The 23,489-nt window shown below is 40.9% G+C and overlaps 1 protein-coding gene across 1 annotated transcript in view; it reads left to right on the top strand.

Moving 5' to 3' along the window:
- Nucleotides 1-23,489, top strand: part of AGBL1 (ATP/GTP binding protein like 1) — a 272,270-nt gene that overhangs the window by 69,903 nt on the left and 178,878 nt on the right. The window contains exons 15-17 of the mRNA XM_032123269.1: nt 545-632; nt 6,666-6,810; nt 10,356-10,509. Coding sequence (XP_031979160.1) covers nt 545-632; nt 6,666-6,810; nt 10,356-10,509 — 387 coding nt within the window. The remainder of the gene's footprint in view (nt 1-544; nt 633-6,665; nt 6,811-10,355; nt 10,510-23,489) is intronic.

Below are 23,489 nucleotides of genomic sequence, written 5' to 3'. Positions count from 1 at the left end.
AGAAGTTTATGCTCTGGGATAATGCAGTACAAAGATGGATGTTAGTGTTATCAGTACTTGTGACTTGTAGGTGTTATTTAGATCTAATAGGAAGTTTGAAACCTTCTTCTAGTTTTGCTTGCTATTTTCTGAAGGCAGGGCTCTGGATGCACCACACATCACTGATGCTATGGTAGGATTAAGAGTTCAATAATAGTGCAGCCAAGTATAAAATATTGGACTAACCAAATTACTGATCTGTCTTAATTAATATTCTTTCCTTTCCCTTTCTCTGCTTGTAAACAAAATGCTTTGCAAAGACCAGAAGAATAATTTATTTTTTAATAAACTCCATTCAGCTCATTTCTTCTGGAGGGGCTTTTTGTACAGACATGGTTGTCTCAGAATAAAACACAGGGCTTTGAGATGTATTTACTCTGTATAAACTATGAGCAGAGAGAGCACTGACAAAATAATGATGCTTCTTGTTTAGCCTTTTCCTTCCCACTCCTGTCTTTTCCAGCCAGGGAAGTCACATCACCTGAAATTGTCTTGTTTTCTGTAGGCATGCAGCTGGTCATGTACTCAGTGAAGGAAGCTTTCCAGGGCAGGCCTCGCTGGATTCGGGCAGGCCAGGAGATCTGCTATTACAAGTAAGTGCACTTTTGGTGAATAATTTGTGCCTTCCTTTCTCCACTGTTTCACTCCTGTTAACTGCACTGATGTCATGAGCCTCTCACCACCAGTGCCCCTTATTTCAAATGTCTCTAAATTGGTGCTGGCTCAATGTGTTGTGTGCTTCCAGCTTCAGAAAACAGCTGCAAATGAGATCTCACTATTACATGCCAGGGAATATGCAGAATTCACTTGCCCAGGAGGAACGAGAAGGAAAGAAGTACTGTAGTTGGCTTTTCCCCCTGTCTGGGAAGAGCTGGATGGGATCACTGTTTTTCTGTTGCATACATTGACTTTTGTAAGAGATGATGTAGCAGCTGAGGAGCTAAAGAAAGGGTTGGATATACAACAGTGGTGTAAAGGAATCCTGACAAACTCAGTGCTGATATCTGTGCAAGCTCCCTGTTTCAGGCTGGTTTTACAGTGTGCCAGAGCCTCAGAAGAAAATTCCAAGTTGTCCCAATTTCTGTCTGTTGTAATTTACTTTTTGAGGGGGTGGAGAGGGGTTGAAGGCACAGATTATCCTCTCTCAACCTGGCATCTGTCTACAGCAATTTGAGTAGCTATTTTATTTTGTTTCAAGTGCTCTTTGCTAACCTTCGTGCACCTGACTGTAACGTTTTGTACCTCAAAAGCTCACGTACTGTGGTGGCTTCCCTTGACGTGCCTGTAATCCCTGACTTCTCTGAGTATGGGCTTCTGGTGGGGCAGACTTTTCATGCTGGATACCATTGCAGTGGCTTCCCATGTCATTAGCAAGGCAGCTATTGTGCAGTGATTAAACAGCAGCTGACTTCCAAGATTAAGCCATGATTGTGCAATTAAGCCTGTAATCAGATTCTTGTTCTGAATAAATGAGAGAATAGTTTTATTGATTTGGAATATTCTGTGTTTTCTAGCTGTACATTGACTTACGTGTCAACATAATCATCTAGGATAACTTGTTGCTGTCTCTCATTTACTGTGTGTTCCTGGTTCTCACATATTTTTGTACACACAAGAATGTGCATGCACACACATAAATACATTTTCACCTCGACTGAAACCTTAAAGTTTTTATTTCAGTGATCATAAAAGAGATTCTTAGTCATTAGAAATTATAGGGGGGAGAAATGTGAAAATAGTGTGGTTGAGACTGCTCAGGCTTTGTTTCAGAAGAGGAGGAGATGGGATGGCTACAGTGATATCACACTGCTAGTATTCTGGGGAAAGAGCACACTTCAGTTCCATTCACCCTGCTCTCAGGTATCCTAAGGTGGGGTTGCACATTTTGAAGGGAACCTCATCTAATTATTTTTACCAGGAGTTACTAATAAACCAGGAATTATTAATCAATATGGGAAAAGTGATACAGTTTCAAAAATACAGAGGAACACAAGGATGCTCTTAATTGCTTTTGCAGCAGGGCCTTTGCTGAGAGACACCTCTGAGCTGAAGGACAGGGGGAGGAAGAGCTCACTGGTGAGATGTCTGTGTGAAGCAGGTTGGCTGATCTTTGGCATTCATCTTCCCTGAAGATGGGGCAGTTCACTCGTAAAGATGAATGTTGTGGCACAGCTGTGTCACTGGGTACCTTCCTCGTACGTCTCACAAGAGCTTTTATGTTGTGGAGAATATTAGCAGAGCTCTTGTCAAAAAGTAGCTGAGTGACACTTCTGCTCCATTTTATTGCCTCTCTGTGAAGTGACAGGATACACCCATGATAAACAGTTGCAGTTACAATCAGATCATCTCATTCTCTTGCTGTCTTGGCAGCTTTTATGCACTGAATAATATTCCTTTCTGGCAAATTATTTAAGGAACAATGGCAGCTGAGTGTTGAATTGGTGACAATGTGCTTGTGCCTTTGGTTTCATGGCTCATTCTAAGCTTATTATCCAACCTCCAGCCTTTTCAGAAAATAGTCAGGTCAGGTAGTAATGAGGTACATGGAGTGTTTTGTTCTCACATCACCACTAAAAACTTGGTTGTTTAGTGATCATAAAGATGTCAGAACTAGGTCTTCTCTTTCCAGCATCTTTATAATCACATTGAATAAAATAAACATCATAATATTAGCAGGTCACCTCTAATGATATCTGTGAGACAGTGAGACATCCATCTCACTCTGAGAGCACCTGGCCTTTGCAGTACTGCTGAACACCTTAATGGCACAATGGCTGGGGCAATATTCTGCTTTGACTGGGCTTCTGCCTGAAATGTTGACAACAAAAATACTTTATCATGGATTTGGCCTTTGAAAAGGAAGTTGTTGTGCATTTTCCACTTGCCAACCTAGCAGACCCCAAAATAGCAGCCATGCCCAATACATTGTTAAATACTGCTTTTTACGGTGTGAACCAGGGTGTTACTGAAGCATCTTGCATTTAATAGCCACACTTAGAGATGTAAGGAGGTCAAGACATGGAAAATGGGGACACCAAACTCCAGGTGGGAAGTGTTTTGGACCAAGGGAATACAGCAGCAGATTAGAAGAGATAAACATTTTACTTTCCCTTTGAACTCTGTTTTGAAGTGGCCCAGAAGTCAGGGATATTGAAACTTTCTTTGCCGATTTTAGTCTAAGCTGAAAATGCCATATTCCATCATCTAACAGTGCTTTTTACTACACTAAATGCTGCAGATAGGAAGTCTAAAGACTAGATGGCCAGGAGACATTGTTCCTGAATCACTTGGTGCTTTTGAATTCCTCAGTTACAACCCAGCTCCTTTCCTGCCTGCATCTTTGTCCAAGTTGCTTCACCTATGTCGGTTTCCCCCCCCTACAAAGGGTGGAAAATTAGAGTCACTAATCTACTACCCAAAGAATATAATAGATAAATGGGGAAGCATGTTTTAATTAGATAGTGTTTGCAAAAGATTTTTTTAAACTCAAAAATTATCTTGCAGAGTGAAAGATAAGTAGTATTATAATTATTATTAATTAACTGTTCATCACTACTGTGCTGGAAATATAATACTTGTGTGGTTTTCTTCTGACAGAGAGCAGCAGGCAAAGTGTTTTCACTACCACAAACTGACTGAAAGATGCAGGAGATACAGCTTGTGTGTTCATTGAGAAGACTGTGCATTGGTCTCTTTTTTTCTTCCCAATAACCAGTGTGTTATCTTCTAGAAAGCATCAGGGACTTTCAATGTGTTTTTGAAAGAGAAGACAAATAAGGTAGTGGGGGCCAGATGTTGCCAGAATCTTTTTTTCCTTTCCATTTCCTTGTTTGTTACTTTAGGCTCCATGCTGATATGGTAGGGTGTTGTGATGAAAAAGTGGTGAGGAACTAAAAAACATCAATCCTGGTGGAAGAAAAAGGAAGCAGTAGAGCTATTTTGGCTTGACAGCAGTAGGAGGAGAGGGAGGCACAGAGGAAAAATGTTATTTTATTTTTTTTTTTTAGGTTTCTTTTAAAAGTATTCAGAGCTACTGCTTTGTATGATGGATTGTGAGGAGACCAGATTATATGCAATAAAAGTACAAGATCATTTACACTGCTTACACACAGGGGATTTTTCTTTTTAATGCATGAGTGAAGAATATCGAAGCCTCCCAAAGCCACCTGTAAAGTTCCTGTTACTGCCAGATAGCTTGCCGTAGATGGAAGCAGGTGTCAAGAAGTGATCCAAAAGTCTGGAAATGTCTTTTCTGGGTGGTTAGTTAGGTGGAACAGCAGAGATGCTCAGAACAAGAATGAAATGTGCTGCTGAGCAGTGCTGTGCATCCCTTCCCTACCCTGGGGATCATGTCTGAGCAGGCAGGAGTAAGGAACTGAACTACCAGTGTGCCATCAGGGTCAGAGGTGTTTCCTGCTACAAAACCCTTGGGTTAAGTGGCTATTTTAGGGGAGAGAGACACTTTTGGCTGCAGAATTACAGACTACAGAGGGAGAAGTCTTTACTTTGGAGTATTAGGGACAGGTGGGAATTGTCTGTGTGAGATATTTAGGCAGTACCTGCCTGCAAAGACCTACTTCCTCCCACACCTCTAACCACAAATGTGAATTTGGAGGGGAGGACTTAGAAGAATTCAGCACTTTTGTGACACTCTTTATGAATAAGATCTAACCTTCCAAGTGACACTGAGTATAATAGAGGCCATGGAGATGAGCATTTTCCTTCTGCACTATGCAGGAAATGGTTCTTAATTATCCTTCCTTGTTAAAATTAATAGGAACTATATTAAATGTCATTGTTCTGACTTCAAGAAATACCAGATTTTAACTCTTGATCCACTGAAATACACATATAAATGCTACTAAGTACATGTTTCTATATTTGTGGGTTTATTGAAATTTTTTTCTCTCTGAGTCTCTTTGTTCAATATTAAGGTGTTTTATTTACAAAGGGCATGTTGGAGTAAAGGGCTCAGCTGAGAATAAAATCATAGGCTTTTCAGGTTGCCACTGTGACTCAGTGTTCCTGCACTCTCTATCGATCCCTTTGGTATCACTCACCCCACATGTTCCTAGCTACTGAATCCAAGTGAAAACCTAGCAGCATTGTATTGTGTCTCCCTTATGAAAAAGAGCTGATTATTTTGGAGAATTTGACAAGAATAATTATCTTTTCTCTCCTCCCCTTTGAATAAAAATGAACAGCAGCAAAATAAACTAGTATTGTAAAATTCAGGAGCTGAAATTGCATCTTTTGGTTGCTTCTTCTATTTTGCATTTTAATGCAACATTGATGATAACATTTGTCAAAGAAACCTCACAGTCCTTCAGAATCAGAAGGTTTGGCAACAGCATAATTGGTGCAATGTGGGAAAAATATTGTTTGAAATGTACTTATGGATGCAATTTTCTCTGAGGCTTCTCCCTAAAGCGCATGATTTGTCACTTCATCTATGCTGAAAGAAAACTTTCTTACTCAGCCTGAAGTCATCTCTTCATCAGAGTAAGTCTCCTGCAACAGATCAGGTCCTGACACTAGGCTGAGAAGTTAGCTATAAGATTTTGTAGTTTTATTGAAGGCAGTGTTGAGGATTTGTGTGCCCTCTTAGACCTTGTCGGTGTTGACCAGCCCCTCCCAGAGCTCTGTTGTAGTGAGGCTTCAGCTCAGTCACTGCTGTGTCCCTGCTTTGCTACAAAACCTGCTCTGGCCCCTGACCCATGAACTGACCTGCTAGCTGGACCCAGACCTGCTTTTGCATCACAATCTTGTCTGATTATCTGGATCTGTGGTTAAAATCCCTCTGCTGTCCCTGGGCATGCCCTGATTGGGTGCTGTGAGAGATGACCATGCCTCAAGTGTTCCTTGATCTTCTGGCTTCCATATCAAGCTCAGCTCCCTTTTTTTAGGGAGCAGCTGGTCCTCACTGGTCCCTGAGAGAGAGAGGCTCAAATCTTCAAAAAAGAGAGATATGAAGAGGAATTTTTTGCTATATCACAACTGGCAAATGAATGAAGTATCTTCTCCTTCATGCCCAGTCTCTTTCCAAACCTACTCTCCTCCTCTTCCTATTCAGCAAAGTGCCTTTGATGGCATCTGAAATATTTTTATCTATGTCCTATTTATTATTTATTTTCATTAGTGAAATATCACTTCCTGTGGTAGAACTGAATGGTTGTTTTGGTAGGGTATCCATATTTTCTCAATTTCCAGGCTTTTTGCAGAGTATTTTCTTGTAGCATTGTTCAGGGCTGTGAAGAGGAACCTGCATCTCTGAGCAAGATAATGTGGATATCTGCAGAAATACAGCAGTTTTAGCTGAATGTATAGTTTAAATGCCTTTGGACTCTGCTATATGAGCTACTATTAGCTGACTGATTCTTTATTTGCATCTTAACAAAAGGAAGCATTAATGGATGTTATTTTCCTAGGAGAGTGCTCCCATCCCTCAGCAGCACGTGGCTGGCTGTGCCCTGCACAGCCACGTGCAGTTCTGCCTCCTGACTTCTGCTGGGCTTTGTGTCCTCTTGTGTGGATGCTTCTCTGAATGCTTATTTTTCCCATGGCTGCTTCAAATGCATATCTAGAAGTGAAAAGCATTTACTTTCCTCCTCTTTCTCTTCTTCCAGAAACCACTACCGCTGCAGTGCAGCTGCAGGAGGCGGCGTGAGGGGAAGGTTCTACTACACACTCACCTTCAGCATCAGGTTCCCTCACAAAGATGATGTCTGCTACCTGGCCTACCATTACCCCTATACCTACTCCACTATGATGGTAATACTGACGTGTCCACCTAGATAAGAGAATGGCCCTGGCAGGATGGAGCTGCTTGGGTATATGTAGATTTTGAGATGACACAGAGGATTGTTTTCACACGTCCTCGTCCCTGGGAGTGTTCAAAGTCAGGTTCGATGGGGCTTTGAGCAACATGTCTAGGGAAAGGTGTTCCTGCCCATGGCAGGGGGGTTGGAACAAGATGATCCTTAAGGTCCCTTCCCACTGAAACCATTCTGGGATCATGATGGTATAATTGCCTTGTTTACAGCTGCAGCTCCTGCCAGAAGTCCAGAATGTTGCTGGAGAAAAGAAATTTCTCTGTGGGATAAGCTGAGTACAAGCCATTAGTGCTTATACCAGTCATAATACAGACCAAAGGTGCTCCATTCACTTGGGGGCTGCAGGATCCTCCTCCTGAAGGGCTGGGAAGCAGGGGGCTAAACCTAATGACAACTCAGATGTGCTGCCTGATCTTCCTCCTGACACAGGGTAACAGCTCAGCTTTCAGAGCTGCACCCAGCCTCACCAGGCTGCTGGACCTCATGTGATGCTTTACCAGCTCTTTCCTCGGTGCCAGCTGGAGTGTCAGTAGGAATTTATGACACTCCCACCAGTGCTGTCAGTACAGAAACTAAAAGAATACAAGTCCGAAGCATAAATTTAATTATTGAGCTGTATCAGGTTTTTTGCTGGGGATGGGTTTGTTTTCCATGGCCTTTTCTGGCCAGAGGTGGATGGTAAGGGAATTTTCTGGGAAATGCATCCAATGTGCTTCCTCTATAATTGATGTAGGGGAGACCAGGGTCTGAAGGGGAGGTAGGATGAAAGAACTGAAATGAATAGTTCTGGGAATAGCTTTTCTTTGTTGCTAAAGATGAGAAAGATGTTACTGCAAATAAAATCACACAGTTCCAGTAGATCAGTTTTCCTTCCTTCTCGCCTCAGTTTCCATTGTCAACAGATTTTGTTTTGGGCAGTACACGCCGGTGTGGGTTGGGGGAGTTTGGGGTTGCTCCATTTTTTGTAATGGTATCAGTTTGCCATGGCCAGGTATTGGAGGCTGTGCTTTCCAGGGGACAGTGTATTCCCCCAGGACTCACTGTGCACGCCAGCAGAGTGAGGCTTAGATTGATTCCCACTCAAGAAAATCTCCTGTCAACTGTTGTGCACCTATTATAGGCATTCAAAGAAATTCCTTCCAGTATCTGGGGGAAGGCCAGTCCAGCCTTCAGTCCAAAACATGTCTGTCAGCCCACTTCTCATCAGTACTTTACCAGTTACTCCTAGAATTCCATGGGGAAGACCGTATGCTCCAGTGGTGGGGTTTGACCTTTAGCCTGAAGGCACACATACCTACAGTCTGCAGGGTAAAAAACAAATGCAGTACTGAAGAATTAGTTGGACTTATTCACCACCATACTTTTCCACGTAAATGCAGTACCTCATCATTATTTAACTGTTATTGATTTCTATCTTCTGCTGGCACAAAGCAAGAGAGACTTGGAGAGTTTGTGTGCTCTGGGAATCACTGAATATCTCACCTGCTCCTGGATGAATAGAATAGAGATGAAAAAGATGTTATTCCTAGGCTTGCAGGGCCAGGTCTTTAAATATTTCACTGTCTCTTCAAATAAAATGCTCATTGAAGTTAAAAGGAATTTTGCCCTAGGAAAAGTTTAAATGAACTCAGACCCAATAAGGACCATAAAGTTTGGTAAATGAGAATTGTGGATGGAAAAGATTGATAGATTGTCACGCCCAGCTCTAGCCAAAGCAAAATCATTACTTCTAATAATTCTGAAAGACTTCTTTGCTTGGGCTAATTTAAAATGTCAAGTGATGCACTATGTGCTTTTCTATTTTACTTTTATTTCCACACTAAATAAACTAAACCAGGTTTGTGCATCAGTAGATTGCATTTTAAAGCATTTGTCCACTGGTGAAGTGTGTTGGTTTTACATATTAATAATAAATTAAAAGTGATTATGAACCCAAGGGCTCAATTAAATACATAGCGCTTTGGGGAAGAAGATAAACTTGTATATGGAGTTAGTAATTTGAAAATGTTTTTAAATATCATATATATTTAATGGTTATAGGTATATTTGCAGGAAATATTGCAGAATCCTATTTGAACTGGATGCACTCTGCAGTTCATTACTTCTTGTCCATTAGTAATTACATTTCTTTTATGAACAGTAATTTATCTATTTTTACATCACAGTATTAATTGTTTTGCTATCTAGCTGAAATCTCTGTGGTAGCTATACCCAATTAAGTTTCACTGGGTACCAGGAACATAAGTAAATGATGATATTGAGTTCTCCGTATCTATGTGAGACTGTTAAATGCATCTAATAATTAAATTTACTTTATAGACCTGTATTTTAATTGTTTTATAACATGGCTGACTGTAAATTTCAGTTCTATGTTTACATGGCTCTGTCTGGATGCTGGGAAGGCAGTCTGAAACATCGTGAGCTCCAAGGTTTGAGGAACAGGAATGTGGTGTCCCATAAATGTGGATTAAGATGTAACCCTGACTTATAAAAACAAACCATCGCTATGTGAGGGTCATTGAGTCAATTGATGTGGTTTAGTTATTGTTAGGACAAGTGTGCTCACTGCACCTCTTCCTACCAACTGGGAGAAAACTGGTGTTCCACAACACTCAGCAACACCCTGCAGTGGCATTACTCACACTCATCCTGCCACTTGCAATTGCAATGTAAACAGAGGACTACACTTCATCTGGTGTGTGGGTGACAAGTGGCTCTGTGTCTAATGAGGCAATCGTAATTTCTTCCAAAAAGTCTTTCTTCTAAGCTGCCAGTTCCTTTTCTCAAATTTCTCAAGAAGCTGTTGGACTGAAGAATTGTTTAAAACTGTCATAAACTTTGGGGGTGGGGAGAAAATTTCCCTTTTAAATAACTTCTTGGAAAGAATCTTCAGATTTCCCACTACTGATTGTACAAAATGTTGTTTCGATATAAACTTTTTGGCTGCCTCTCATAATGATATGGAGTTGTCACTGAGTTTCAATGGCATGTGCTTGACAGCTAAGCAATCAATTCTGTAAATGTTAAAAAACTGGTGAGTTTTCTCACGTTTCTACAAAACCCCTATCAAAATATAAAGAGGAAATGCTTCTCTTTTGGATTTCATGTATGCATAAGTATTTCATTATGCTAACAAAAACACCTAGGAACTGTTCAGGCATAATCATAGAATAGTTTGGGCTGGAAGGGACATTTACAGGTCTTCTGGTCCAACCCCTCTGTAACAAAAAGGGACACCCTCAAGTAGACCATGATAGAAGAGTAAATATTCTGTGCAGCTTCAGTGAGCTGGGATGCGTTGTGAGTGTCTTGTGCATATTTGTGGGATGTAAAAGGTGGTGATATTAACTGGCAGAAGAGAGGAGCTGGGAAGTTAGGAAGATATGAAATTAGTGTCAATAATAATATACAGCTACTGGAATAAAATCAGGTTTTATAGAGTGTGAACTCCTTTATAAATCTGCTTCCTTGCTTCGTTTTCAGTCCCATCTTGATGTCTTGGAACAAACTAGGAACCGTAAGAAGGTTTACTGGAGGCAGCAGACACTCTGCCAGACTCTAGGAGGAAATCCATGCCCGTTGCTCACAATCACTGCCATGCCTGAGTCTAAAAACAGAGATGACCTGGAGCAATTCTGTAAGTAGCCCAATGAAGCAGTAAAAACGATGCTGGTGAGTTGTGCTCATGTCAGCAGTGACAATAACAACCTCTTTTGTGAACATGCTGATTTTCTTGTCTTTCTCACTTTGGAAAAAGAAATATAAATATGAGGAATAGCCAATTATGATGCTCTTTACAAATTACAGGTTTGCATGGAGGAGGGAGGAGAACCGATACCATTTTGTACTTCTAATTTCTCTTCAATGATCTGAAACATTTGAAAAGTTCAAAATCAACTATCTCCTACAGCAAAAAACTGTGACAAACTAATTCAACTATTTTTTTTTTTTTTTTTTGGTATTTTATGTTCCCTATTGAAATGATTTATGTATTTTGAGGTCTTAAATTTGAAAAAAATCTGCCAAAACCAAGATAACTCATCTCCAGCTGGACCAGCAATTGAAGCATTCTGGTGAAATTCCATCTCCTCCAGTGTGCCCAGTAGATCCATCTGGACACAATATAGCTCCTTGCGTTCTGTCTGAGACCATACTGACGATGTACTGTTTAACAGCAAATATTATAATTGCCATTTTATATCTACAGCTGGTTGTTTTTCATTGTGAGAGCCAAAGATTTAGACCTTCAGTGGCCTTGATGAACAAGATAAAGATATGCATGTTTCTGTAACTCAACAGCAAGTGATGAGATTCTGATTAGCATCACATTGGGTTAGCTTTGATTTTAGAGCCTAAATCATTAATGACTTATATATAGGCTGATTTTTTTTCTGAAATCAGGAACAAGGTATACAGTGGGTTTTTTTTTTGTTTGTTTTTTTTTGTTTTTTTAATATCTTCACACATAACACAGGTTGAGACCTTTGAGGGATTGTGAATATTTAAATTGTCTTAAGATCTTTTTGGATGTTAAATGAATAGTTTTCATTACCTCAAATACTAAGCTAGAAGAATCCAACGGGATTCTGTGACATGAACCACAGTTCTCATTGCAGACTTCCCCTTCTAAACTAAAAGGGAGCTCAAATATGAGAGTTGGTGAAAATTGCTATCTTTTTTGGTCCAGGTTTAGAGCAGAGTGACTGAAGCTATGCTGACATTAGTGTCATCATCCACTGCTTGTACTTTTTTACTGTAACAACTTAATTACGAATTCAGCTTTTACCCTGGATTAGCAAATTTATATAATGAACATGCTTTTCTTGGTTGAAATATTAAAGCAAAATAGCCAAGTACAGGCTACATGGGAACTTATAACGTACACGCACAGCTTTAATTGTGGCTGCCCGTGCCTGGCTTGAAGAGAGAATTCCTGTCCTTAAGCACTTTTGTTCTGTGATAATGATGATACAGAAAAACAGTGGGTGGGAGTTGTGAAGGGGGAGATTGGTTATCCAAAGCAGCCTCTGGCACATGGCAGGTGATCACCTGGTCAGATGTTATTTGCTGGCACCTCATGGCAGAAGGTCTCAAGGGGGCAACTGAAAGTAAGTTGGAATATTTTATTTGATGATTGGAGCCATCTGGAAGAGGCATAGAGTGAACAAGTGATTCTGCCCAAGTGAGAAGCCCTTTCCAATGATGGTACGAAGCAAAAGCTGAGCTAACATTTGGGTTTATCTAAGCAAGGGCTTGGAGTGAGTCAGTCACATGGTGAGTCAATACCCTAAACACTGGACTTTAGCTCTTTTGGCCTTGAAAGGACTTCCTGAAAGGAGTGTTTTGCCGTAGGAGAGCAAAAACAAAAATACAATTTCAAGGAAGTATAGTGATATAAATATGACAGTGTTGGGAGGCATGGCCATTTTCTGGAGCACTGTATTCTCAGAGTATATTAGACTGTTTTTTGCAGTGTTAGAAGAGAGCCTGGCAGGTTTTCAAAGGTCATTAACCTGTCTGCAAAGACAACGCTTGGCTTGCTTATTCAGCACAGGTTTGCTGAAAGCTTCATAAGACATCTATGAACAACTTGGACAGATACTTGTTCCGAATGCTTTAGACTGTTTAATATACTGCATCTGGGTTCAAATCCCAATTATGTGGCTTAAGTCCTCTTTATTTTCAATGGAAATAAATATCTCCTGCCTTGTGGTAATATGCGAAGCCAGTGGGAGCTTGTAGTTCTCCCTGAAATGCCATGAAATCGCGTGCTACTAAACCCTCCCTCTGAAGCCTTGCACTACAATAGGATTGCAGCCTTCCTACATCTATCCATGAACCCATGGAACTCCATCAGAACAGAACATGTAGAAACCCCAGCTGTCCAACTGAAAAAGAATTTTTTTTGGGAGGAAGACATTGTCAAGGCAACACAGTCTCACTCAAGTTTTCAAGACTGTAAAAGTAAACACCAATACTCTTAAGTGATGAAAATATTTATTGTTTTATCAAGTGGAAGAACAGCAAGGCAGCACACCATGTTTTATGCTGTGGGGATGCCTCTAGGCAAATCTGAATAATCATGTATGTGCTTATTTTGTTTGAGTAGCTTGGATAATTATGGCTTTTGGGGACGCACTTGGTCTAATTTGTGCTGCCTTGTGTGGCTTCGATCAGCAGTTACTTCTCAGTTTCCTCATTTTGTATGACATACCCATCGTTCTGTGAAGTGTTTTGGCTGATGGAAGGACCTGTTTGTCAATGTTTTCCATGCTAAAAACATAACTTAGAGCTAAATATGAAGAGACCAAAAGGTGGAGGATTTCCCTGCAGTAACTCCCATGGCTTTGTAAAGTCTCCATGCATGGGTATTCCAGCTTGAGAAGGAACGTGGAGTTCCAGCGCTGGGGAATTTGGCACATGGATAATGAATAAAAATGGACAGCATCTGTTTTTTCCATCTGATTCTGTCCAATTTAATAGTTTTCATGAACTATAGTCATTTTGATTTCCTATCAAATTTATTTTGCTTTTGTTACCTGTGTTAATCCGTACCTTGAGAGTTTCTTTCCAACAATGCCAGTGGCACAAATCACACCAGGACTTTGTAGCTCCCGCACATGATCATACTGAAATACTCTAAATCCTTCTCAAGTATAGACACATGGGGATAAGGAAACATCATGGATGAAGAGGCATTGGGTGGCTGAGGAGTGCTGAGAAGGCAGCAGGATCAGCCTGGTAGGAGTGCAGTGGGAAGGAGTTATTTTGTATTGGAGATGCTGATGGAGTGGGAGCGGCCCAGGGAGAGTGAGGGCATGGCATCCTCTGTGTCAGCTGTGCTTTATTTCTCTTCCTCAACTCTTTCAGATTACTCTTGTCAGGCTTTTGATTAATGTGGTCCTAGGATGGTTAAATTTGTCTGAGTTAAATTTATTAATGTGCACCTTGTTAATAGGAAGCACAAGCCATGCTGAAGGGAAGAAAAATGGGCTGCTTCTTTCCTTCATTATGCCTTGTTTGTGTGAGGCTTTGATATGCACTTTAGGCTCCTTTCTCCTTCCTTTCTTTATATCTGCCCTTTATGTGACAGTGGTGTACTGAATAATTTTTAATAAATGCTCAGTTCTGAAATTGATACAAAGAAAGAAAGAAATTACCTGGGAACTCTTTGGCTTCCTGTGCTTTGACTCTCAGTCATTCAACCCCTCAGTTACAGCACGACTTCCACTCAAACTTGATCCATGTCTGTGGGTACCTGGGGCTGGTCAGTGGTCCCTGCTGTGCTTTGCAGCTCCATAGACTTGAACAAATAGAAACAATCTTGGTTTTTGTGGTTGCTGCTTAATTTTAAACTTGCCCTTCCTGCTACCGTGAAGACTGAGCATCCAGCTAGTAGGGATGTCTTTACTACCCATTCTAACTGCAATATCCTCCATGGTCTTGTGATAAAGGTAAAGCCATTCTGACTATGCATGGGTGACTTTATTTCTGGCTATGATAGGTCTGCCTGATGAGAGTTAAAGGGGCTTTTTGAAGGGAGGGCAATTCCCAACATCTTTCAGAGCATTCTCAAATGAATGCAGAAACAAGGAGAAGGATAAAGCTTCCAAATCTTGGTGCCAACTCCCTGCTTGATGAATTAATAGGTGTTTGCAGAGCTCTGATTTTCTTCAGTTTGCCACATGCACAGACCCCGGTGAAGGCAGTGTTAGCAGCGTGTATGTGTACTCAGTAATAGTTTGCAAACTCTTAGTTCACAGTATTATTTATGCATGTGTGCAGTGTGTAACTCTACTAAACTCCCTGGCAGACAGCTGAGTAGACCCTGCAAGCAGTAGGATACTGTTGTAAGTGACAGAGCAAATGGACAGATTAACTCTTCAAAGAAGTGTAAGGAAAATATCTAAACACTGACGCACAGGCAATGATAAAATTGTCTTCTCGTTAAGTAAAGGATGCTGATATGTTGTTAATGTTAACAGAGTGGTGGAATTAAAACCACCAAAAGCAAAATGACTGGTCAGAAAAGAACAGTGTACACTCTATGCTGCCATGTGAGTGTCTTTCAGGGGGTGTTTCCTGCTTGTGCCCTGAGATGGGGTGGATTTGCTCTCACATTTAGATAGAAAGAGAAGGGGCAGGACACCTCTGGGATGTGATGTAGTGTAGGTGCCATCCTGGTTAATGCTAACACAGAGTAATGACTAAAACAGTCAAAAGGAATTGCAAAACTCTCTTCATGGCTGATTGTACTGTTGTCATCCTCATTAATAATAGTGATTATTCAGTGTGTTATGTGTACTCCATAGTCAACACATCTGATGAGTAACCTTTCAGCAGTGGGTAGCATTACAGATCTGAATTTTGGGGTTTAAAGTTAACCCAAAATGTCCCAGATAATTGGCAGCAGAGGTGAGGGAAATTAAACAAAAATGACACTAGGGAACGGATTTATATCTGTAATATCTGTCATTTTGAGTTGCTCTTCTGTCATCACGTGTCCTCTTTATGCATGGCTGAGGAAACCATTATGAATATTGTCAAAAAAAAGATAATGACACCTGCTTATCTTACATGTAGGCTTCTGGGGATTTGAAGCACATTTTTTGTCTAAGCATGTCTAAAGATGGATAGAGTAATGTTTTTGGGATAGTTATGGTAGGATGCTCTTGCCTTTTGAATCTGCAGATGCTCCTGGAGCTGGAATGAGGGATAAAGTGAGACTAATGAGGTGTCTTTACCTGGTCTCATCTTAAGCTTATGGAATAAAAAAGACACAGTTGCTGGGAAAAAATATTCTAGCATTTCTCAATTTGCTCATATAAGCTATTTAGATGGTTGTTTTGCAGCTTAGATCTCTTCTTAGGAAGAAACAAGCCCTTTACCTTTAAATATAAATTCCAGCAAAGAGCAATTCCTGAGCAAAGAACAGCAGAGGATGCGAATTGCAGGGGCCACTTATGAAGGATACTGGGAAATAATGATCATGTGGAAAATGTACACAGTTTAATTAAGCACATTGATTAAATCAATATGACTCAAACAGCTTAGTGCTCCAATCAGCTTAATCTCATTAAATGTAATTCAGGCCTCGATAATTGATTAATAATGCATTATAGTTTATGAATTATTGACTCCGAGTTATTATAACTGTGCCTGCTCCCTGCGTGGCAACCAATGTTGCATGTTAATTATGAAAGGCTCAAGCTCTCTTCTCTTGAATAACTTTTCAAACCTGGAGGTGACATATCTCCTAGTGAAAGAGGGATCAAATTAGTTCAACACCTTATTGGAGTCAGTCTGCCCCAAAGGAAGCAGCACTCCTTAAAGGAAGCTCTCATCTAATAATGTCAAAATAAGGAGGTAGAATGATCTGCTTTGATTGGTAATGATCGTTTCAGCAGGCAGAACGGCTGCCTGTAGCAATTCATCTGGAGTGCTAACCTGGCATTGTGCTGGCTGGAAGCAGCTCACACCAGCAAGCGCATCTTCTCTTCCACTGTTACTGCATGTGATGCTCCCTCCAGCACACATGCAAACGGTCCAGCCACTGCTGATGGACCCTCAGGTCACATATGTCTGCCAAATGGGGACCAATCCACCTCCCCAGAACTGTCTGGGTGCTGACTGGTTTCTGTGGAATGGTCTGATAGGCTTTTATAGTGACATTTCCACAGTGTATTGTCATACAACAAGAAAGAGCTACTGCTGCTACTGATGATGATCTCAGGAGAGAAACCAAGAACTGAGGAAAGCCCCTGCTCCTTGGGTGGTCCCCCATTAGATGGAATTTCCACTGAATGGGAGCAGAAGATGTTATCTCAGATTGTTGTTGTAGCTTTCTGGGCACCAAACATGGACCAAATTGCAATCTTATGCAGAAAGTCTCCACCAGCATTACATTTCCTTCAAGTATTCCACTTACAGACCTGTTCTGCTTTTTCCTATCATCAGTTCTCTATCTCTTCTCCTTATTTGTGATTATGGTTAAACGTGAACAGATTTTACTGTGTATAGAAATTGATTGAGATGATTGTAGAACACTGGAGAAAAACATTTTCTTCTTTATCCTTGCGTCTGTAATAATGAGGTTTGTGTCTATGTCTTCTTTTGATTTGAAAATTTTCTCCTAATTTGCGGGGCTGCCAGGCAGAGGTGCTGATTCTCCTCTCACTTTGTACCAAACACTTTGTTTTTGGTGACAGGAAGAGTCAGCTGTTGTGAAAACTGTTACCCTGTTTTAATGCAGCAGTGAAGAAAGGCGGAATAAAATTGTCATGTGTTCTACAGTGTTAAATAATTACAGAAATGAGAACGTTTTTTTCCACTTGAATAGACAGTTTCTCAAGCATCTGAAGCCAAAGCAATGCTCTCCAGATATGCAACACTGATGGTGTGTGCTGAAAATTTTTCAAGATTCTTTCAATTTCAAACATCTCTTCTTTTTCTTTCTGATATCCCCGTCACAACAGCATTGGCAGCTCCTTGCAAAAAGAGCAGACAAATTTCTGCAGAACTGTGCTCCTGTTTGAGTATCCAGCCTGCTGCCATAAAGACAGAAGCTGTTTTAACAGAATATGAAATCTGTGGGACAGACACATGGTTGTCTGCAGGCTGAGTCCAGTATTTTTCATGATGTATCCAATGCTCCTTAAATCCCAGTGTTTGGTGGAACTGACTCTGCCAGCACAGCTTTGACACTGTGGTCAGCCTTCTGTGAGCTTGGCAAAATGCATATTAATATATTGAATCCCAGTAGTCATGGCAGCGAGGAATGGACAGAAAACACTGAACAAGGATGCAAAAACTGGGCTTTGAAGCAGAGACAGTCACAGTTTTTTTAGCAAAGAGAGAAAGTAAATATCAGGGTAATCCCTCTTTCTGTCCCACCCTCTGCCTAATGCAGCACGATGGCAGAACAAGCACCTTAAACGAGATTATTTGTAGTGTTCATTCAGCTGCCATGTTCTGTGTTTTTTTTAAAATAATATTCCTTCTGAAATTTGGAAATTTTTTCTAAGCCCTCCTCTGCTTAAGGGATAGAGCAGAAAATGCTGCAGCACTTTTTTCAGCACTTGTTCAGCTGCCTTTCCTTCTTTGAATTATAACAGTCTTATTTCTAGCCCAAGAGACTTATAACCTTTGCATGTCCTTTCTAGAGAAGAAACTATGTGATTAAAGGCAGAATTTTCTAGAACATAAGTTATCAATATCTTCTTGGTTGGTATGGACTTGGGTTAGAACACCAGGAGTTGGACTTGATGATCCTTGTGGGTCCCTTCCAACCCAAGATACTCTATGATTGTCTCAGTAGTGATTAGCACTGGCTATGCTCCAGACTTCCAGAACATAGCAGCTTTTTCTGATACACTAATGAATTAAACATCTCGAAAATCTAAATTAGCATATCTTAGTTATAATTATTTTATTTCTTGATTGGTTTGTCAAGTGCCTCAGAAGGGTCTTCCCACAGGCGTGTGGTACTATACTTGTATTTTTTGCTACAAGGCATTGAAAATTATCAATGAAACTGAAAATGGTTTGGTTGTTTGTATTTCTTATATTGCTTTGGAAATCTATAGCCAGCTGCTGGGAATGTGCCTTTCTTGCAACACCCCAGGACCAGTTCTCATTGCAGGGGCCCTTCAAGCTTCTGTTGGGAGTGATAGGTTGCCCAAATTCTTGCCTTACTAGGAGGGGAAAAAAAAAAAAAATCATCTTCTCTCCCTTAGGTGGAAACAATTTGTGAGAAGCCTGCAGGTGTTGTGTTTCCAATGGCCAATGAAGGTATTGAAATACAGCCCAGCAGAGCTCCCAGGCAGCTCTTACTCCCTCAAATGGTGAACAAGCATTGAACTGCTACTAAGTTTCTATTACCAACTTCAAATTACGGCATGGCAAAAAAAACCCAAATCAGAGTGTTTCTGTGAATTGCACATTTCCCATGCCTGGCCATAAATTCTAGTCTCACACAGTCCTGTGGGGCATGTGCTAAAAGCTCACTGTGGTACTGTGTAAGTCAGCCAGAGAAGCATTTGAATTGAAGTAAATCTTTCCTCAGTGTGGCAGAGATGGGCTGTGAGAGGGAGGACATAATTTTAGGGTCAGATTGACTCTGGAGACTGACTATTGATAGGAGCAATGTGCTTACTGAGGGGTGAAAAGTCAATGCTTGTTCCTCAAGGAAAAAGCCAAGGTCAGGAAGGGGTTCCTTCAGCTGGTGCCACTATTGCCCAGCTGGTCACGTGCCATATTGCACAGGTGGTTGGTTGTTTTTCACAAATCAGAAGGTCTGGAGCACCTGCTGTGGTGTATAAAGTGGTTGTCCTGGAAGTAGTTGGGTTTGCCCCTGAACACCTGTGTCGAACCAGTTGCTTCTGGTCAGTAGTGCTGAAGGTGTGGATGGTGGGGTGGTGTGTGGAGCATTCTTACTCCTTGAATTAAAAGGTCAGTTAGAAGTTCCTCAGGTTAAAGCCTTCTGTAAGGTAAGAAATTGTCGTTTTGTAAGAGTAGAAATGTGACCGGTTGTTCTACTTTCTGTTTGGTTGTACCTGCTCATTGATAATTGCTAGTCAAGCTGTGATCAGAGAGTTGGGAGCAGGACAGCTGGCAGGTTGGCCTTGTGGAAGACTAATCTGTAGCTGGAAATCCCAATGGGTATAGTACATGTACCAGCTGCTGTCAGACCCACACAACCACTCCTGCCATCACAGAGAGCAGGTTTTGTTTCTGGTTCAATATTTTTTTCTTTTCTGTTCCAGAAAAGCTGTGCTGATACACAGATTGAGGTAGATACATATTGCTTTCTGATGCCTGGTGATCTTGTGGGAACAAACTATTTTGGATGGCAAGAATGGGCAGAGTTGGCAAGAAGTGGGGTCTGTCACTCTTCTAGCAAACCATTGTTTTTAGTTTGGGAACTCAGCCTAAGGACAGTTTGTCAAGTCCTGCACAGTTTGTGTTAAAGAACTGCTAGGCTGTGACAGAACCCAGAGTGTGTCCTGCTAACAGGGAACTCTGCTACTCTGAGGTAGATTCTTCATGATCCTGTGACTCTTGAATTTCTCACTCTAACAATAGGCTTCATCTTGCACAGGCAAACCCTTCCCCAACACCCAGAACTAACAGACTGCTGGGAAACTGTGTGGGTGGTGTTATAACTTTCATGCTGCTTTCACCTTTATCCTTCTAAACTGGGAAGTTTCTTGGTGCTTCTAAATCTTGGCTGACTGGTTTGGAGATACTGTCTACTGTGTCTGACTTGAAAATAGAAAAGTCATTCAACTGATACCTCAAGGCTTTGAAAACTTTCTGGAAAACAACAATCTAATTTCTGGATTTAATGTTCCAAGCTATGCATTCTTGTCTGATAAAGGCTGACCTGGCTATTCATGTATTGCAAATGCCTGGAGTTGTTTGGATTGTATGGAGCAGCTTTAGTGCATGTTTGCCAGAGCTGCAAGCAGATAGTTTGTTCAGCTACTCTGCCCACATCCATGCGAGGGGCTCTACACTCTTGTGAAATGTAGCAAACACTATTTCTATGTGCTGATCTTAATCAAATGCTATTTCTATGCGCTGATGCTAATATTAATCTATCCAAGGGCATCACTGAGTGAGGAGGCATATTTGCGATATCTGGTATGCGTTTGTTTTTCTCCTGGTTTTTTATCTGTAATTCTGAACACCTGCTATTTCTAATTCCCACCTGCAAGTTGATTTTGCTGGGAGGGTCTGTGTGGATTTCTGCCTGACCTGTTTAACTGAGTTTAATTTTTGTAATTGGAGAATGAGATCCATTGCTGTGTGACTGATGCAGCCAATATTATACCAGTAAAATAAGTCAGCAATATGTTAAAAGTAGTAGTTTGCAGACACCACAGGCTGATACTACTTGTTGCCTATAACTGACAGATTCTAGAAACAAGTATTTGTGATTAATGGGCTGCAATTATACAGAAATACTAAAATGAAATGGGACTAAAAATACCCCATAATGATTTTTAAAAGGCCGCTCTGTTAATGAGAGGATTTGTCCATCTCTACATCAAAGAGAAACTTGTTAGCTCTCTGAACTTGCCCACCTGTTTCTAATGCAGAAATAGAAATAAAAACCAAGTGGAGACAGCTGCTCTGCTCAGACTGCAAATGTGCTGATAAGATCAACGAGTTGACGAGTGACATGGTAGGTACTGCAAAGTGCACCAGTGCTCCCAGACAGCTAAACTCGGACTTCTCTATCATTTCAGGGCATTTATTATGTGGCTGTAACACTTGGAAAATTATATCTATCAAATCACCAGTGCATTTAGAATTTAATTTGCTCTATCAATTGCAATTGTTGTGCTACTTAGCTGTGGGGGGGAAAAAAGTAATTTTCCTTGTCACTTGGCAATTCTTTTTTATAAGCTTTTAGTCTTTTTTTTTTTTTTTCCATTGCATTTGTTTAACATACTGTTCTGAAGATATTTCTGGCTTAGCCTGGGTGCTGCTTCTGTCTTTGAAATAATGAGGTTAAATTAAATAGGTTGAAATTTTTATTAAAACATGATGTGGGCAGAGGTGATGAGTAAATGAAGAAGTCAGAATGGGTTTGGAGGTATGTCTTGGCCCACAGATAAGGAAGGACTTGTGGAAAACTTAGGGGCTGCTTCCTTTTTTAAATTTTATTTTTCAAGAAAGCCAGAGAGACCTACTAGAAAATTCTATTTTATTTCCTTATTCTTCCCTTACCATTTTCATATCATCTTTTGCTTTTTCCCCTCGTCTGAAAACATGACATGATAGTGATGGATAAAGGAATATCGTAGCACTCTGCAAATGTGTGTGTGCTTGATAATTTTGGGAAGAATGGGTGGGTTCCAAAATGAAAATGACAGCTGATCTTGATCTAGCACAAATAACATGACTGAGAGAGGGCTCTACTGATTGTCTAAGTGCACAATTCAATTCATTTTCATAGCTAATGAAAAGAGGAGGAAGAGATTTGAAGTAATGGATTATGTGGAAATTCACGTCGAGGGTGAATATGGATGGCACAGAATTCTTTGACTGGGGCTTGGGAAACAGCTGTTGAGCTTCCAGCTCTGATTGATTTGTATTTTATCCTTGGGCAACTTACTTGATTTTTCTGTAAATCCTTACCTTCATATCTTGGAACACACTTGAAACATGTAATCTTCAGTCTATGAAGTGCTTCAAGAGAAGATGAGTGAGATGGAATTTATTATCACTGGCATCAGAGTGACTTTGACAGGTCTCCCAGAGGATGTTTAGGTCCCATGGCGAGCACCTAACAGAAGGCTGTAACTAGTGATTGAAGTAGAGATGAAGAAAATGGGTGGGAGGGCAGAAAGCCCTTAAATTCCTCGCTGATCGGGCTGTGCCTGCTGGAAATAAAAAGGCAGAGAGCCTTTTATTATAAAAATGATGCTGTAGTGGATAATGCAGCAGAAACTATCTCTGATTTAATTTTTTTCCGTTCTGCCTGCTGTGCTGGAGGAATTTCTGAAAAAATGATTATCTTTTTTTTTTTTTTTTTTTTTTTTTTTTTTTTAGTGCTTCCTGCCCCTGTAGCCATGTGTAAAAGGTGCAGGCAGAGCTGAGGTAACTCCTTTCCTGCCCTGAGCAGCAGTGGACAGGGTAGGCTCTAACAAGATTAGTGTCTCCAGTGTCTGCTTTGTCACTTCAGTGTTGCAGGTCACCCTCACACGACTTGGGAATTGTTGTTGCTGTGGAGTAGGAAAGTCCATTTAGCAGAGCAGGCATTGAAGGCCTTTTTTGAGTGCAGTCCTGTAAATCCTGGCCTCTGGCAGCCCAAGCTGTTTAGCTGTGTTTTACGAATCAGGTCATATCGTGTCTGCCACGGCTTCCAGATGCCAAGCTCCTTCTGTGACAGTTCTGTCAAGCATTTTGAAAGGGCACAAAAGCAACAGCTAGAGGGTCACCATGAGGCACAACTCAACCCATGGGAATTGTGCTTCAAAAAGAGCTACTGCCCAGAGGCTGAATGAGTAAGCAAGAGACAGATGAAGGGCTCTGGGCGTGTCAGTGGCTGTGCTGTCCCCACTCTCCCTATTCTCCCCATTTGTAGCCCTTACTAACTATGAGTGAGCAACAAACATGGAGTGAGGTGCTTGTAGTCTCTGTGCTGGCAAAGGTGATGGCCCTGTCATCCAGGGAGAACGCCTGTCAATAGACTTGAAACAGCGCTTCCGCTTATCACTGACGGCTTGCTCCTTAATTTCATACACTAGATCATACCCTTTTAATCAGAACACTCCTAGGATCCACCTTCTAGCTTTTCAGAAGTCTCTCCCTCCAGCAGGGACATCACTTGCCACGCAGACACCATGACCTTGTTTGCCAGCCTATCAAAATGTAATGTGAAATTAAGCTCAGCCCAGATAAAACTGCTGTTTGCACAAAGGGTAGTGCTCCCCATGAGGCCATATAACCTGCCTCAAATGTAATTTAATAGGCAGAAATCAAATAAAATATATCAAATTAAAGCATGCAGGTAATGCCTGCAAACCCTAAAATGAATTTGGATTATAAACAGGCAGTGAGACTGAATAGTGGTTTGTTCATCCATGAAGGAAGCACCTTAAGTAA

The sequence above is a fragment of the Corvus moneduloides genome, chromosome 13 (assembly GCF_009650955.1).
Source record: "Corvus moneduloides isolate bCorMon1 chromosome 13, bCorMon1.pri, whole genome shotgun sequence".
In the NCBI taxonomy this organism is placed as follows: domain Eukaryota; kingdom Metazoa; phylum Chordata; class Aves; order Passeriformes; family Corvidae; genus Corvus; species Corvus moneduloides.
Note: the sequence above shows the minus strand (reverse complement) of the source record. Positions and strands in the feature narration are given on the sequence as shown.